Source organism: Xiphophorus couchianus, chromosome 4 (genome assembly GCF_001444195.1).
Source record: "Xiphophorus couchianus chromosome 4, X_couchianus-1.0, whole genome shotgun sequence".
Taxonomy (NCBI): domain Eukaryota; kingdom Metazoa; phylum Chordata; class Actinopteri; order Cyprinodontiformes; family Poeciliidae; genus Xiphophorus; species Xiphophorus couchianus.
In genome coordinates, this window is record NC_040231.1 from 358,732 (window position 1) to 376,326 (window position 17,595).

General features: G+C 46.0%; 1 protein-coding gene across 6 annotated transcripts; it reads right to left on the minus strand.

The window, feature by feature from the left end:
- Positions 1 to 1,291: 1,291 nt before the first annotated feature.
- On the minus strand, positions 1,292 to 13,148 carry zdhhc1 (zDHHC palmitoyltransferase 1). Of its 6 annotated transcripts, none has more exons than XM_028014588.1 (11): positions 12,688 to 13,148; positions 11,491 to 11,705; positions 10,371 to 10,546; positions 9,800 to 9,901; positions 9,194 to 9,318; positions 8,959 to 9,114; positions 8,769 to 8,884; positions 8,604 to 8,701; positions 7,920 to 8,028; positions 7,697 to 7,775; positions 1,292 to 2,304 (listed from the first exon to the last, which is right to left on the minus strand). In XM_028014588.1, the coding sequence occupies exons 2-11, from the start codon at positions 11,701 to 11,703 to the stop codon at positions 1,859 to 1,861; spliced, it is 1,620 nt and encodes a 539-aa protein (XP_027870389.1). In that variant the 5' UTR covers positions 11,704 to 11,705; positions 12,688 to 13,148; the 3' UTR covers positions 1,292 to 1,858. The 6 variants fall into 6 exon arrangements, with proteins under 6 accessions (XP_027870389.1, XP_027870388.1, XP_027870393.1 ...); XM_028014587.1 differs by having other exon boundaries at positions 11,491 to 11,733; XM_028014592.1 differs by having other exon boundaries at positions 1,292 to 2,301; positions 7,697 to 7,772; positions 11,491 to 11,880.
- Positions 13,149 to 17,595: the final 4,447 nt, after the last annotated feature.

Consider the following 17,595-nt stretch of genomic DNA (forward strand, 5'->3'; position numbering starts at 1 on the left):
TTATTATGGAAACCTGTCCTCCTGTTGGCTGTTATGCCTCATTCACTCTCTAAAAACCGCGGTCTGGCTGTGTGTGTGTGTGTGTGTGTGTGTGTGTGTGTGTGTGTGTGTGTGTGTGTGTGTGTGTGTGACGGGTCCCTGGTGTTGCTCTGTGAACTTCCCACGCTGCTTGGTGTGTGTCTTTGTGTGTGTGTCACATACTTCTCGCTGCCCCTCCTTCGTGATTGACGTTGTTTTGATGTTGTTGGAGGCTGGTTGCCAGAGCAACCACTCCTCATCCGGGGAGGATGATGACATGCAGCAACACACACCGATGATATCAGCTTGTCAAAATAAAAGCCTGAGGTGTTGCTGGTGACTGACGGATCATATTGGTTGGTTTTAATGTGTGTGTGTGTGTGTGTGTGTGTGTGTTTGTGTGTGTGAACCATGTATTAGATGCATTGTGGGGACCCACTGCACCTGCTGGAGCCTAAAGCGTGGGCCCCATGAGGGGAAACGCTGGTTTGGGTTTTGGGTTCGGGGTGAAGTGAGTTTGGGTCAAAGGTTAAAAATGAATGGAAAGACAGAAAGACAGGAACCAGCAGCAGGACGTGATGTGGTCCGGTTCTGGTGGAGCCGGGTGCCCTGTGGTTCTGAGCAGAGTCAGAACCAGAGGTCTGGTTTTAATAAACGTCAGAACCGCTGGGTGTCGGGATGAAAAGTTCAGCTCAGCTTTTAGATCCAGAAGTGAAGCTGAAATGGGTCGGTTCTGATGGTTCTGGTTCAGACGGAATGAGAACCCAACATTCTCTGAGCATTTGACACAAATTCTTCCTGAGGTTTTCAGTCATTGTGTTGTTGACCTTTGACCCCAGATGGCTCGGTTGGTGTGTAGCTGAAACCCGGAGCGTTCTGACAGAACTTCCTGTGTCGTCCACTGAGGGGCGCCGCAGGGCTCTGGACCAGGACCCCTGCTGTTATGCAGGAAGTTCTTTGTTCCTCGGTTTGTTGGAAACCCCGGTGACCTCCGCAGCCTGAGCGAGGCTGCAGGTCAGAGGTCAAAGGCCTTTCCATGTCGCTTGCTGTTCGGCTCACTTCCTCTCTTTCTGAACGTTTTGCCTTTGTTAACGTTTAGCGTGCTCATGGAAATGTGTTCTGTAAAGAAAGTGATTCGTATGGAAATCAATTCAACCTTTTCTGCTACATTTTTCCTTTCACCAAACTTTCCATTAGTATTGTTGCATGCACCAATCGAGCTGGTTCAGTAAAAATGATTTATGTTTTTTGGTTGTGATGAAGAGGAATATGCGACTGTGGATCATAGTTTATTGCAAACAGTGACATCACACAGGTGACTCCGCCCCCTTGCTAATCAGATTTAAAGGAGCAGTTCACACTGACAGATTCAGACTTCAGGTCAGAAGCAGGAGGATGAAGAGAAGAGGCACAGCAGAGTAGAAACGACCTCTGACCTGGAAACCTCAGTGTTCTGCTTTCTTTGAGCTGCAGTTCACAGTTTAGCCACTGGGTGTCGCCACACAGATGGCAGTGAAACACTGAAGTGATCGGATTGATTCACCAAATATATTGGTCGAGTCTGAGTTACCATAGAAACCAGGAGAGAAGGTTGCTAAGGAAACAGCAACAATAACAATTGATCATGTGAAGCACCTTGATCTGCTTTGACTAAACCCGATGAACAGCGTCCGATCCGATGGGGTTGAAACTCACAGGAATCACCTTAGCTTTCAAATTAAAAGTCATGTCCACCAATAAATACACACAACCTTTCACAATAAAAGTCCCTTTCCAACAGCGGCTGCTGTTTCAGGTCAGAACTCAGTCCAGGAGGCTGGACCACAACCAATGGACCCAGTCAGGACTCCAGAACCGGTCTGGATCCGATCTGCGTCCAGCCGAGGACTTCGGCCGTCTCTCCGCTGGTGCGGCTGACGAACACGGACGGCGGCTGCGTTGACGCCATCTCAAACCTCAGCTGGGCCGTGGTTCTGTTCCCTCGAGAGGACGGGTTCTTTTTCCTGGTCTTGTGGAGCGCCGGAGCGGGCCGGTCCGGCAGGGGGCCGCGGGCCCCTCGGGCCAGACGGCGGTCCGCCCGGCGAGATGTCCCGGCGGCATCTCCGGAGGACGAGGAGCCCAGCTTGGCCAGCGCCACGGGGATTTCCTCCAAGGACTCGGCAGAGTCCGAATGGTAATCGGCTGGGGGGGCGGCAGCCTGGATGGGGCCCGGGGCCGGGGCGTGTCCTGGGGGGGCCCTCAGAGGGAATGCTGGGAAAGGAAGCCGCTGACCCTGGGAGGACTCTGCTGGAAAATAAAAGGACAATGGGATCAGAGGTCAGAGGTTAGGAACTTTAGATGAGCTCATCAGTAAATATCAGGGTCATGTTCAGCCATGAAACTTAAATTCAACAGTTTCCCATGTTTTGTTCTTCAAAACCTTTCTGAACTTAGTAATACTGGGGTTCCCAACCTGTGTGAGCGATTGGACCGCCAATGCAAGGCAGTCCGCTGGCTCCAGCAGAGCGTTACTACGGCACGTTGGAATCTTGTTGGAACCCTGTTGGAACCCTGTTGGAACCCTGTTGGAACCTTGTTGGAACCCTGTTGGAACCTTGTTGGAACCTTGTTGGAACCTTGTTGGAACCCTGTTGGAACCTTGTTGGAACCTTGTTGGAACCTTGTTGGAACCCTGTTGGAACCTTGTTGGAACCCTGTTGGAACCTTGTTGGAACCTTGTTGGAACCCTGTTGGAACCTTGTTGGAACCTTGTTGGAACCTTGATGTTTTTTCATTCTTCTTCTGTTTCTCAGCTGAAACGCTGCCTGCATCCTGCCCCCTTGAAACTTATTAGAACTTTTATTCTCATCTTGCTTCAGGACCACACTGCTACTCGGTTACACATATTCAGGCAGATTCACCTGTAGGTGGCGCTATCATAGAAATACGGGTTTCAACTTACAATTCTAAAACTCAATGTTCCATTAACAAAATGTATGTGTTCAAAGTTTCTTAGTAAGAGACAGATGAGCTACTGTGCAAAAGTTTTTGGCCTGGAATTATTTTTCAGCAGAGAGCCATGAAGATTGCACTTGTCAAAACCAATCGCCCTCTAGGACCAACTGTGAACCAAATGAAACCTAGCACTATATACCCTATAGAAGAAACAAAAAATGTCATCGCAGAGGATTTTTGAATTTTTCCCCAATTAGAACATAATAATTAAACATCCCTATGCACATAGCTGCAAAATTAAATTGCCCATAATTTTGAAACCGTAAAGAGGATTCAAAGATTCTTTATTGTCATACCAGCTTTGCTTGTTTGTGGTACAATGTTTGACCAAGGTCCCAGACACATAAATAAATAATAAAGTGATTTATGCTATAAATGTAAATTATTTAAAGGCCTGGTGCTCTTGCTCTGGATGCTCCTCAGCCTCCTGCCTGAGGGGAGCAGCTGTGTGCAAGATGGGTGGAGTCCTTCATGATGAGGAGCGTTCTCCTCCTGCATCGTACTGTAGAGGTCCATGGTGCAGGAAAGGCAGCTCCCCACAGTCCTCTGTGCAGCCTTGACCAGCCTCTGCAGAGCCGTCCTCTCAGCAGCAGTGCAGCTGCTGCGCCACACGGTGATGCAGACAGAGAAAGCTCTCCACCACACAGCGATAGAAGCTCCTCAGGACTGAGTTCCCAAGTCCAGCTCTCTGCAGCTTCCTGAGGAAGTAGAGATGCTGGTGGACCTTCCTGACCAGACAGGAGGTGTTGGTACTCCAGGTGAGGTCACTGGATATGTGAACACCCAGGTACCTGCAGCTGGAGACCACAGCTGCTCCTCCGATGTACAGGGGCTGAAGGGGATCCTTGTCTCTTCTGAAATCCACCACCATCTCTTTGCTCTTCTTCACGTTGATGCAGAGGTTATTTTCTCTGCACCAGGTGTTCCACCTCCTCTCTGTATTTGGACTCATCACTATTCATGATGCGTCCCATTACTGCTGTGTCTTCGGCAAACTTCACTATATGACAGCTGGGGTGTCTTGCCAAGCAGTCATACGTCAGCAGAGTGAAGAGGAGGAGGCTCAACACGCAGACTTGTGGCGAGCCAGACCTGAGGGTGATGGAGAAGGAGACGGCGTTGTGGATACTGGCAGTCTGAGGTGTGTTGGATGTAAGATCCCTGCTCTCCAGGTGGGTGAGGGCTGTGTGGCATCAGCAGTGAATCGGTTCTTCCTATAGCCGTACTGATGGGGGTCCACAGGGACGTTAATGGAGTCCTTGATGTGGTTCATGACTAGCCTCTCGAAGCACTGCATGACTACCAATGTTAAGGCTGTAGGCCGGTAGTCATTCAGGCTCGTTACTGTGGAGCACTTGGGGACAGGGACAATAGAGGCGGTCTTTAAGCAGGTGGGCACAGATGACAGTGAGGCGTTGAAGATGTCCGCCAACACCTCAGACAGCTGATGTGCTCAGTCCCTCAGTACTCGCCCTGGGATGTTGTCGGGGCCTGCAGCCTTACAAGGGCTGATTTCCTGGAGGGACCATATTTTCTGTGGTCACACAGAGAGACGTGTCACCAGATGATGGTATTAGTTTGGTGCTGAGTGAGATATTATGATCCTCGAAGCGGGGGTAGAACTTAAGTGCATCTGGCAGTGAGGGGTCCATTGGGCATCGTGTATCCCTGATGTTGTGGTTAGTGATGCACTTAATGCCCTTCCACATCCACTGGGGGTCGCTGGTGGTGAAGTGACCTTGAATTTTCTGGGCGTATGCGGCTTTGGCACTCACAATGCCTGCAGCCAATTCTTTCCTCGCTTCTCGGATTGCTGATGCCTTCCTGTCCTGAACGCAGCGTCCCTAGCTTACAGCTGAGCTCTCACCTCAGCACTCAGCCAGGGTTTCTGGTTCGGGTAACAGGTTACTGTCTTGGTGGTGGTGACATCATCAGCACACTTGGAGATGAAACCAATGACAGAGGAGGTGTATTCCCCCAGGTCCACCTCTCCTTCATAAGTAGCTGCCTCTATGAAGACCTGCCAATCTGTGCACTCAAAACAGGGCCTGGGCCACACAGTGACTGTCTTCTTCGTTGGTCTAACCCATCTCATCAGCGGATGACATGCTGGCACCAGCAGGACGGAGATGTGATCAGAGAGGCCAAGATGGGGGCGAGGAAGAGCTCTGAATGTTAGTGTACACACAGTCCAGAGTGTTGTCTCCGCATGTAGGAAAGGTGACATGCTGGTAAAAACCGGGCAGAGTGTTTGTTTCACGGGATTATAGTCCCCTGCAACTGCGCAAAAAGCCTTCGGGTGCTTCATCTGCATTGAGCTAATGCTGTCATTCATACAGGTTCTTTGAGGCTTCGTTATCATTAGCACCCAGTGGAGTGGGTCGCTTCAGAGCAGCAGCTTTTTACTAGTCCACAGTTCGTACACCAACCTTCATTCACGTACACACAGAGTCCTCCTCCCCGTGTTTTTCCCGACCGTTGGTTAAGATCCGCTCAGAATAAGTGAAGACCGTTGATCTGGAAGGCTGAGTCTGGCATGTTACTGTTAAGCCAGGTTTCTATTAGGCAAAGAACAGCACAGTTCTTCATCTCTGCAGAAACCCTCAGCCTCAGATGTAACCAGTGAGTGAACATTGCCCAAGAAAGAGAGTCATAATTGATGGCTTCCTAGCTTCCTAGATGTTAAAGTAGGGCTAAATCTCAGGAGCTAGAAAGGCTAATGCACCTTTGTACGCCGCCATAGCAACAACAAAACAAATTCAACAATTTCCTTCGTTCCACCAGTTACAAGCATTTCAACCATGTCCAGCTGGTTTGTCAACTTTCCACCACTAGGTGGCACTGTAAAACCACTGATCGGACTTTTGCCAAACTCTCCACACAATCCTAACTAAATTGCACACACTAGTGGTACATATCAGCCTTCGTCTAGTAAGAATCTGTGCTGCTTTGTTTAAATAACAGCAAATCAAACTTTGACACTGAGTGCTCTTAATGCTGTTTTATGCATGTATAATTCAACAGAACAGCGTTGACAAAATTCAGCATAAATGACAAGCAAGTTTGGTCATTATATCATTATAATTACATACCTGCTAGTAAAGCTTACTACAATATCTTCCATTATTGTTTGAAACGAAAGATAATTATTTTTCATTAAAACAACATGGAATATGGGGACATGGAAAGGTCTTTATATTATTCCAGATATTAACACACTGATAAATGTTTTGTAATTTTTATGATCAGTACAGGACTCATTTGAGCAAAGACGTTATGTCTCTCCAATTAAAGCATTGCCTTCAGTCTCCTTACCTCTGGTAGAGAGAGGAAGCTATTGGTGGATCTGGAAGAGCAACTGAAGTTCCCCAGCCACATTGCTCAGACACACGTCCTTGTGTCTGAGGTCATCAAGCAAACCGTGCTGCTGGAGCCGAGAGTCCAATGGTAAGTTTGAACAAGAGTCTAAGAAAAGGTTCTCCAAGAACGCATGGCTGATCAGTGACTGCAAGCAGGCAGGTTGGAGAGCAACATGCTTCACACATGAGGTTGGTTGCAGAACTTTTACGGCTCACTCTTTGGCCAGAGCCTTGAGTAATCTTGGCATCGAGGGAGAATGCAAGAGGAGAGCCACCCATTGCGCCACTGAAGCAGCAGAAATGGCCTCAAGATGGGTGTGGCTTAAGAAAGGAGAACTGTGGAGTCAATGTAGCTAATTAGCCATCTGGACCCAAGCAGGGACTGAACATCCCTGGATGGGTCACCTGGAAGAGGGTGTGTGAAGATGAAAGACCCAAAACACGCAAACACGCCAGGAACATCACCGATGACGTGTCCAGACGCATCAGTGGACATACTTACACATGAACACGCTGAGACATCAGTGGCAGCCACAAAAGACTGGATGACAACCATGTCCAGTGTAGCGACTACTGGAGAGTCAGAGACAGAGTTGGCTGCCCAATAAAGCTACGATTGACTCAACGGAAAGTATTAGCACAGGGTGCACCGTCTCTGTGACTCTGATCTCCCTGGCCATGAACACCTTCATCAAGTCTGCGGAGCCACAGTGCAGACCCGAAGGTGGCCAAAGCTGGTATCCAGCTGAGGATGAACAGGAAGCGGAGGGCAGAGGAAGGACCGAGCCGGGCTAGGATCTTTTCCAACTCCTCAGATGGACACAGAGGGAAGGAGAGACGCCGCCATATCCAAGAGGAGGATATAGAGTGTGGAGGAGTTAAGATCATGCAAGACGGTCGGAGGCAACAGGGTGTGTGGGAGCCCCGTTTCTGCACGCTTTCTGTTCTTAATGGAAAAAGCCTTGGCTCTACAGGAACTCGACGGGTTAACTTTGCTCCAGAAATGAACTTCTGGCTGATTTTATGATCAAATTTCGATTTTAAATCAGCACCTCTACAAATAGTGAGCGATCAGATGTTCATTAAATGCATTAGAAGTCCCACTGATTTCTCTCTCAGAGAATCAACCAGCAGCTGGAAGCCTCATCTCTGCTCTTTATGTAAATGTTCATTTTTCTGTTTGGGCCTCTGAGCCAATCAGAGGTCTTCATCATCCAGACCCGAGCAGCAGACGGCCGCTCTCCACGCTGGAGCTAACTCGCAGTACACAGCTAGCTCCAGAGCCTGCGGGTCGGCCGGTAGAAGAGAGACAGGCGAGCTCATACCTGGGGGCGGCGCTACAGGTGAGCAGTGCTCTCTGGTCACCTCCGCCGGAACCTGACGCCCCTTCTTCTTCTTCTTCTGTGGTATAAAAGAGATAAACACAGAAAAGTGACTGAACAGAACCAGAAGAGCGGGCCAAACGGAGCAGGACGAAAATGCTTCGAAAACAACATGGTTGAGATGAAACAACTGTTTGGGTTGTCATGATGGTGTGTGTGTGCTGACCTGTGTGTGTCGGTGTGTGTGTGCCTTCAGCTCTGTGGAGACGATGGGCGGAGCCTCCTCGTCATGGACCGGATTGGACGCGCTCCTCCCTCTGCCATTGGCCAGGAAACTGAAACAGAGAGGGGAGCTGACGTGACGGTGCAGTTCCTGCTGTGACCACCAGAGAGCAGATTTGATCTGTTTTTTCCACATTTCTTGGTAAATTTCAGAGGATTTTAAGGTTGTAGGTGAGACTCAAAGACTGTACTCCAATCAGAGTAGCATAACTTCAACATGTTAGTATTAATACATTAAGCTTTAACTGATCAAGTGTAAAAAGTACTTGGTAAAAAATTGTCTTAAGTACAGAGTAACTAATCATAACACATAATTTAATATTTTAAAGTCATGTCATCAGATTCTTCTGTAAACATTCTGGTGTTTTAAAGACTAATACCAAGATATTTATTTTTGTCCGCCACGACAATTTAGCTGCCCTCAATATTTCCTGTGTTTATTTTGGTCATTGTTGTGACACTTGGTGTCGAACAAATCGCATCTCATATTGGTTCAATACGGGACGATTCCCTACAACACACACTCCCTCAGCTCAAACACACAGCACACTCTCTGTTTGCTTCCTGGGAGTCGGAGACAGCAGTCTCCATGGCAACAAGGACCCCCTGCTCTGGGTTTGGACGTTACCTGGGGACCGGATCGGAACCAGCACAGGTTTCCGCCTGTTCTTGCTGGACGTCCAGCTGGGGGTTGGTGTAGCCCAGCGTCCCTGAGTAGTTCACATCCTGTGGGGACAGCAGAGGCGTCAGGACGCAGCGGCGGGTTGGGCCGTTCAGGTGAGCGGTTCGTTACCTGGACGACGGACGGGCGTCTGCTCTGCTTAGCTGCGGCGGCCGTCCTCGGGTCTCTGCTGTCCAGGCGGTGGCGCTGTCGCACGATGTACTCATAGGTGCTGAGTCTGTTCCACACTGAGGAGACACACGGCTCCGGGTGAGCTAGAGCGGCTGGCGGGGGACGCAGGTGAGGCAGATGAGGCTCTTACTCAGGTAGATGTGGAAGCAGAGCAGGTGGCAGAGAAGCCCCGACGACAGCAGGCCCATTACCATGGTAATGGCAGCCAGAACCGGGATGACGGCAGCCGCTGACCTGAGAGGAGCCACCGGGAGGAAGACGAACCACACACCTGTCTGATTCTGGACTGTGGACACAATAAACACATTCCGTCTCACACTCCAAGCTACAAGCCTTGTTCCATGGGGTCAGAGGTCAAGTCTTACCCAGGAAGTATTTGTCGGTGCGCAGGTTGGACGGGTCCCTGAAGAACTCGACGAAGACGTAGGAGGCAAAGACCAGAACCAGAGACACGCCCAGCAGAGCGGAGACAACGCTGTGGAGGAACAACCTGCAGGACAGGGGGACACGTGAGGACACGTGTCCTGCCCCGCCCCACTGCAGTGGATCAGCCAATCAGAAGTCACAAAGAGGACAATAACACAAGTGTGATCAACGTGGCGTCCAGACGGCGCAGTAAGGTACCCGGTAATGATGCAGCAGAACTCCGGTTCCCTCAACAAGCTGCTGCAACTCAGTAAGTGAGAATATTATACAATATTAAGTCACACGTCATATTCATGTTTTCAACACTATCTTCTGTTAATTGTGATGATTTTCTGCTTCCAACCAATGAAAACTTCAGACCAATAAAAAACATTTTAATACCCAAATCTCCAAGCAGTAGAGAAGATTTCTGTCAAAAGGTTGGATCATAATCAGCTTTTCATTTACTGACACGTAGCTGCGCTTCAGACTGACAGGAGGACTTGGAGCTGGCGGGTTGGAGGAGGGAACCCGCCAGCTGACATGAGGAAACAGGAAGTACTCACTTGTAGTTCCTGCTGCCCACACAGTTGTTGAGCCAGCGGCAGTGGTGGTCGAAGTTAGCAACGCACTTGTTACAGGCGCTGCAGTGTTTCGACTTGGGTCCCCTGAAACAACACACACTCCAAGCTAAGTAAAATACTACAATCCCCAGAATGCAATGCAGCATGCCAGGTTAAATCTGTTTCAGATATTTGATGAGCAGCAGAGGATCATGGGAGTTTTCCAGTCCCAGGAGACCTGGTTTCAGCTCCCATCATGCTCCACCTCACAGGCACTTAATGCCACGTGTTGCCCCCTGCCCCCTGCCCCCCTGCCCCTGGCCCCGGTTGGAAGGGGACAGGAACAGCAGCTCTGTCCTCCATGTTTTACTGATCATGGTGGTTTTATGAAGCCGTGTTTTCTGAGCAGAAGCTGCTCATGTGAGTCAGAGCTGAACCGGCTGACTGAGTTGCTGCTGTGTTTGCACTGAGCGGCCTGCGGGGGGCACTCCGACCTCCTGAGGCCGATTTAATGACTCCCTAAGCGGCGGCGCAGGTAAACACGCCTGAGGCAGTTTGTGAGGCTGTTACTCACACATCCACCTGGCACAGGTAGCAGTGGCAGTTCTCGATGACGTGTGCGTGTTTGGAGCGGTCGAAGGCGGGGACCGGCCCTCTGTCGCTCCTCATCCTCACGTTGAGGTCAGCCGGGTCGATGGACACGGCCAGGACGTGGACGCACAGGTGGGACACGAACAGGATGCCGGTGCACTGAGCGGCGGTTAGGGATCAGCAACAGGTGGAGACTAGGAGACACCTGTAGACCTGGAGCCGGACTCGGCCACAGCAGCTGAGCCACTCTGTCCCGCCGTTTCCTGCAGCTTTCGGTGTTTTTTGTTGCTGCATTTCTGTTACTAATGTTTGAAAATCATTAGTAAATGATCACAAGTTGAAAATTGTGATTGAAAATCACAATTTCACACTTTTTAGTGTTTCCATTAAAGAAGAAAGGACGTTAATAACTTTGTTCACTAGTTGTTAAAAACCATGTAGCGATGGGTGTAAACATTTACATGAGATAATAATCCAGCCGCTCGCGCTCATCATCATCAGCCAATCAGAGGAGACGTTGGAGCAACAAGCCCCGCCTACTTAGGAGCGGCGACGTTTGGGAAAACTGAGAATTTCCAGAACAGTTATGAATTCAACACAATGAAATGACGTAATGAAGTAAAGCCAAAAACCAACATCCTCCTCCTGCCACTTCCTGCCATCGTCTTCTGCATTTCCGCCAGTAGTAACATTCGGCTGTTGATCATCTGACTCAGATGAAGCAATTAAAATGTTTCCATTGCAGTTTTGAGAATAAATCTATCTTAATATAGCTGAAAACCACTTCATCCCAGCGCCAAAGCTTTTTATCAGAACCAGAGTGTTTTCAAAATTGTTGTTTCCATTAAGCAGGTTTATTTTCATAAATTTTGTGTAATTCTGTGGATAATGGAAACACAGCTGCAAACTCCGGATCTTCCAGAGAAGATCCGGAGTTTGGTTCGGCTGAGACCAGAACTGAATGACTGGATCAGGAACGCCAACATCCGATCCACTAAACCCGGCTAAACCTGGCTCTATGTGCTCAACCGACCACAATCTCAACAAGAGGTACAGGGCGACGTGGTTTGACCTCTGACCCCGGCCGGCAGCAGGAAGGATACGATGTAGCCCGCAGGGACCCAGTGCGGCGGCAGCAGCGGGACGAACACGCCGAAGCCGGTGACGGCGAAGTAGACGTAGAGCAGCCAGGCCAGCAGCTGGAAGGGGTGAGGCGGCCAGGTCCAGCCGTTCGTCCGCGAGCAGAGCGGCACCTCGGAGCGCCGGGGGTCAGGGGTCGGCGCCGTGCGGTTGGGGTTCCTGCCGCACACCTCCATCCCTGGGGGGGGGGCCTCATCAGTCTGAAGCTTCACCCAGAACCAGAGTCACTAGATCCGTTCAGCTCCTGGTTCTGGGATCACTGGTCTCTTTACTCCAGACTGGTCCAACTGGTCAGTGGTTCACATCTGGAGCTCAGATGATTGTTGGGATGATCACCAATAACTCTATAAAAACTGATCAATAAATAGAAACATTTAAGATAAAAACCTGTTTCTGTAAATCTGTTCCACCAGAACCGGCCAGGTCCGGGTTTTAGCTTCACCTGCTTCACAGTCTGAAAAATAACCTCCAATTAATCACCTTTAGCATCCAGCTATTGATCAGCTAATCAATAATTCATCAGCCGATCAGTGAAACACAGTGGTACTCTCCACTGTCGCCACATGCTTGGTGATTCCTGCTGGCAGCTGGGTTTAGATATTATAATCAACTGACTCAGATTGTTCTGATAATAATTAGAACCGAACTGGACCTGAATGAGACCAGTGATCCACTAGAAGCTGACAGGACATGGACCAATAGGAAAGCTCCCTTAAGATGATGTCAGGATAAATAATCTGCACTGAACTGATTTACAGTTAGAGACATATTTCCTAGAAAGCAGCTGCTGTTATTTTAATTCATTTTTTAGCCTGGAATCTTTCACTGTTTTCATCGTTAAATCGTTAAACTGGACATGAAAATATCCCGACAGAAATGATCAGTTCAATCTTGATCATCACTGATTCAGTGTAGCGGGTCCATCTGACCTGAGACGCTTCCTCTAGACCAGCGGAGCCCAAAGTGGGTCCCTGAGGTTCGGCATCCGCACCTGGATCAAATGATGGCTCGTTAGAGGCCTAACAAGAACTCTGAGCTGCTGCGAAGGTTGTTGGTACCACCAGGGAGAGAACTAAAACGTGCAGGATGCCGGCCCTCGAGGACCGACTTTGGGCACCCCTGCTCTAGTCGAACCGAGCCCGGTTCTGGAGGCAGCTCACCTGGCTAACACGACTGGTCGGGTCTGGGTTTCAGGTTCGGTCCGCGGCGCTTCATCTCATCCCACATCCCTGGGTCGGTCTCCAAAAGGAGACGGGCTGCTGTCCAGAAAAATTGGGTCAGTACCAGGCCAGACGGTCCCGGCCCGGCGACTAGCTCAGCTCCATCCCCGCAGCAGAGCCCACAGTCCGGGAGAGGTAACGAGGTCTAGCCCGCTCTGTGGTCCCGTGCTAACTGGCTAACTAACCCGCAGGGAGCCGGACTGAACGCCCACTCCGGCCACAGAAGCGTCAGCCTCGGCAGAGATCCAAACCGCTGCCGGAAATATGAATTTTTATTAGAAATCAGTAAAAAAAAAAAAAAAATATATATATATATATATATATATATATTGTAGAAGCTGCGCCTCGGTCCGCTGATCCGCTAGCTGCGCTCTTGTAGCCCCTCACAGTCACGTAGCCTTGTACGCCGTTTCCTTGGTAACGCTCCAAATCTGCTCCTATTGGTCAACGTCAGCCAGGACCCGCCTAGCGACGTATGACGCATCGGGGTGATAAACTCTGGATTACAGTCTTGGTAAGGTCCATTGGACCTTAAAGTTTAATAACGAAATCCTGGAGCATCTCAATTTAATATGTAGTGATAAAAATCTGAATTCTTACACGGAAAAATGGGAATTCTTTAAATTTAAAGTTCGCCAAATCTCAGTCAAACACAGTAAATTAATGGCTACTCAAAATAAGGAAAAGGAATTAAAAATCATTCAAGAACTTAGTCACATCTGCTCTAAACCGTTTTTTTAATGATGATGACAAACAGTTAGATGATTTTTATACTAAAAAAAGCCAAAGAATCATATCTGAGGTCTAAGTGGATTGAAGATGGTGAGAAAAGTTCTGCATATTTTTGTAGATTGGAAAAAATTAGACAAGAAAGAAATGGCATAAATTGCTTGCAAATTAATAATAAACCATGCAAAATTAATATCTAAAGAAATTTTTACCTTTTATAGCTATTTATATTCTTCTGCATATAATAACTCAATGGCAGGAACATTCTGTCATTCTGTTGATGACAGTTTGAAGCAGATATGTGAGGCAGACATCATCACAGAGGAACTGGATAAAGCTTTTTATCCAAGGACAAAACTCCAGGCTGCGACGGCTTAACAAGGAACTTTTATAAACATTTTTGGGTCACATCAGAACCTTGTGTTTGGATGCTGACAGAACTATTAGAAAACGGCTGTTTGACCCAAACAAGGTGTCATCAGGCTAAACCTGGAAATGATCCAACTCTTCTTGATCATTTAAGATCAATAACATTATTAAATAATGATTACAAGCTTCTGACACACATTTTTACTAACAGGTTAAAATCAGGAATATCCCAAATTATTTCTGACACTCAGTCTGGATTTATAAAAGGCGTCTATACATAATAATATCCGCCTTATTTTGGACTTAATTGACTACAACCACTTAATTGAAAATGAAGGCTTTGTATTATTTTTAGACTTTTATAAAGCCTTTGATATGATAGAACATGAATTTATGTTCAAAGCTTTAGATTTATTTGGGTTTGGAAATAAATGTATTAATGTAATGAAAACATTTTACAAAGATACAAACAGTTCAGTGTTTTCCTCATGGAGCCTCAAAGATTTAATAAAGGCAGAAAACCAGGTTGTTCAATCTCTCCTCTGCTGTTTATTGCTGCTGCAGAAATGTTTTCCATATCAATTAAAAATGATCAATTTGGTAAATTATCAGTGGTAGGCAAAGAGTTTTCTATTAGTCAGCTGATGACACAACTATCTACTTAAATAACCTGAATGAAATTCAAAAAATTCTTAATTTAATTGAAACTTTCTCAAAGGCTTCAGGACTTAAATTCAATTTAAACAAAAGTTAAATTTAGCCTCTAACAGACTGTCCTATATCCACTGCTTTTAATATTCCTGTCAAATATCTGGGTGTGCATATAAATAAAAATAAATCTGAGTTAGAAAATCTGAATATTTGGGAGAAACTTCAAAAATGTAAAACTCATTTAAATAAATGGACACACAGAGATTCATCTATTCTGGGAAGAATATTTCTCACCAAAATGGAAAGTATTTCCAGACTTATCTACCCTGCATATACATTAGGAATAAACAATAATTCAGCAATCAAATCTATCCACAGGATGAATTTTGACTTTATATGGAAACAGAAAACTCACTAAATCAGAAAAGGTAATTTAACCAAACAGTTTGAAGATGAAGAACTGCAAGATATTGAATCTGACAGCATGAACTTTAAAAATAAACTGGCTTCGGTCATTTCTAACAAATCAAAATGAATTATGGTTCCATATTCCAAGTAAAATATTTTCAAATCTTGGTGGAGTTAATTTTCTTCTTAGTTGTGACTTTGACTTTAAAAAACTGCCTGTTAAACTTTCCTTCTTTCACCAGCAAGTTTTATTATATTGGAGATTAATCTATAAACATAACTATAGCCCACACAATACTCCCTAAGGAACTGCTGTTACATAAAAATTAATAATAAATCAATCTTTGCACATAATGGGCTGGAACAAGGTGTTTGGTCTGTGATGCATTTATTAAATAATGGAGGGATTCAGTGTTAAATATAACCTGCAAATTAATAAAAGTGAATTTTAAAAAATGATTAGTTATTCCCCCAAATATTTTATGCACAGCTAAATGTTTTTATGAGAACCGAGATTACAGAACCTCTGACCTTCCTGGACTTCTGATTAATGGACCCAATATCACAGATAATAAACTAAAAAACTCAAAAATTAGGGAATGCTTTACTAGGACTTTGTTTACTTTTGTATCAAATCCAAATTTTATATCGCATTTCTTTTCAAAGGTTCAAATAGTTAAAATTTGAACAAATTACTTAAATCTTCCTCTTCCTCCAAAACCCAAGGAAGTCCATTTAAAATCTTTTCAGGTGTTTTTCCCTCTAAGGAATCCTTAGACTTCGATTTGCTATTGATGATAAAACTTGTTTATTTTGTGACATCGAGTCGACTGAACATCTTTTCTATGAATGTGTTTATTGCAAAGTTTTCTGTTATAATGTTCACTACTGGCTTTTCCCTAAAACTCCAAACTTACCTGAATTTTCTCAGAAACATTTTTGGGACTCTGAGAAAAGAAAAGAAATTTGAAAGGCTACTAAATGTAATAATTATCTTGGGCAAGTTTTTCATTCACAAATGTGTTTTTCTTAAAGCCAAACCATCTTTCCTCACTTTTCACAAGGAACTCTGCCTCCTTTTCTTATCTCTAAAATTCATGGACAGAGAACAAGATGCAGATCTGGATAATATGATAAACTATTTGAAACTGATGGAAAACCCCTGCTGGGTTTTTTGTTTCATCCTCTCTGTAAGTATGGAAGCAGCCTGGTTCGGCTTCTTCAAGTTTTTCAGGTTTGTGTACATCTGATGCCGATACCAAGTTTGTTGTATATGATGATAATAAAAATAAATAAATTAAAAAAAACGTCCATCGGACCTTACCAAGCTCCGCCCACAACGACCCACGTGACCCCAAGTCTCACAAACAAAGCCTGGTTGTTTCTAGGTAACATGACTGATTAGTGCGTCATTTCTAGCAGATTTTCACAATAAATCAGCTACTAAATGGACAGAGGAACTAACCAGTTCATGTCATCATCTGGGAGGAGGTTACTGGTTTCTCAGTCACAAGCTGGTTGCAAACCTGAGGCCAGCAGGTATCAGTCAGTTATGGTAGATCTGAACTTTGACCTCAAAATGAGAAGCTACAGTCTGACAGGAGGAACCAAAGAGCTCTGTAAAGGTAAAGGCAAATCTTCTGAAGTTGGGATATAATTAATTTAATTTCACATAATTACCGCGGTAGAAGCCATTTGTTTGTTAAAATTTTATGAAATATATTTGATGTTTGTTGTGAATGACGTAAACTCACAAACTAACGAGGTAATTAGTCCAACGTTTAGAAACTACAGCGGCTGTAATGAGCCACAGCAAAGGGAAACAAAGGTAAAATAACCTGAACAGGTGATCAACTCAAAACCATTCCTACCTTTTTACTCTCTCTCTCTGTAGTTTAAGCACACCTGTTACCGTGGCAACCGCCTGCGCCCCGCAAGACGAGCAAAGATTAGTTAAAAACATAACATTCAGTTTGTTACGATATCAAGTTTCCAGGCTTGATATTTATTTATCGATTATTAATCAGCGCTTCCCTGAACACAGCGATGGTTGACTGACTAGCTGTACTTGGTGCTAACGTGGCTAACAGGAGTAACAGTTTAGTCCAAAGCCTTTTCTGCTAAAATAAAATCTTTAGTGTATGTCAGATACAGACACATTGCATATTGATCTGTTTAGCTAACGTCAGACTGTGTAGCAGACAGGCTTCAAGGTGTACAAGTTGGATCAGTTCTACCATTATGCTGCACTTAGCTAACGGGAAGCTAAGTGTGTTTGTGAGACGGCCACGCACGTGACCAGGTAGAATGGGCATCAGCCAATGAAAAGCGGCCTCTGTGGTAAGGTCAGTGTTACGGTGAATCCGGTAGAAATGATGCACTGATCCAGTCATGTTTACATCGGAACAACGCGCCGCGAGGCTTTGTTTGAGACTTGCGGTCACGTGGGTCGGTTGTGGGCGGAGCTTGGTAAGGTCCATACAGATGTCGGGGTTCGATTGCCGTTCCGAGCTTGTATTTATATTTGTTATAATAAATTGAAATTAAAATAACAACAGAAAATAATAGGCAGTCTACAAAGGATAGCATCAGCCAATGGGTCATGCAGATAAAAAAACCTGAAATTAGAGAATAAACTGTGTTTTTATTGTTCCACTTTTTTTTAACAAGACAGAAAATGAAAATATTTCC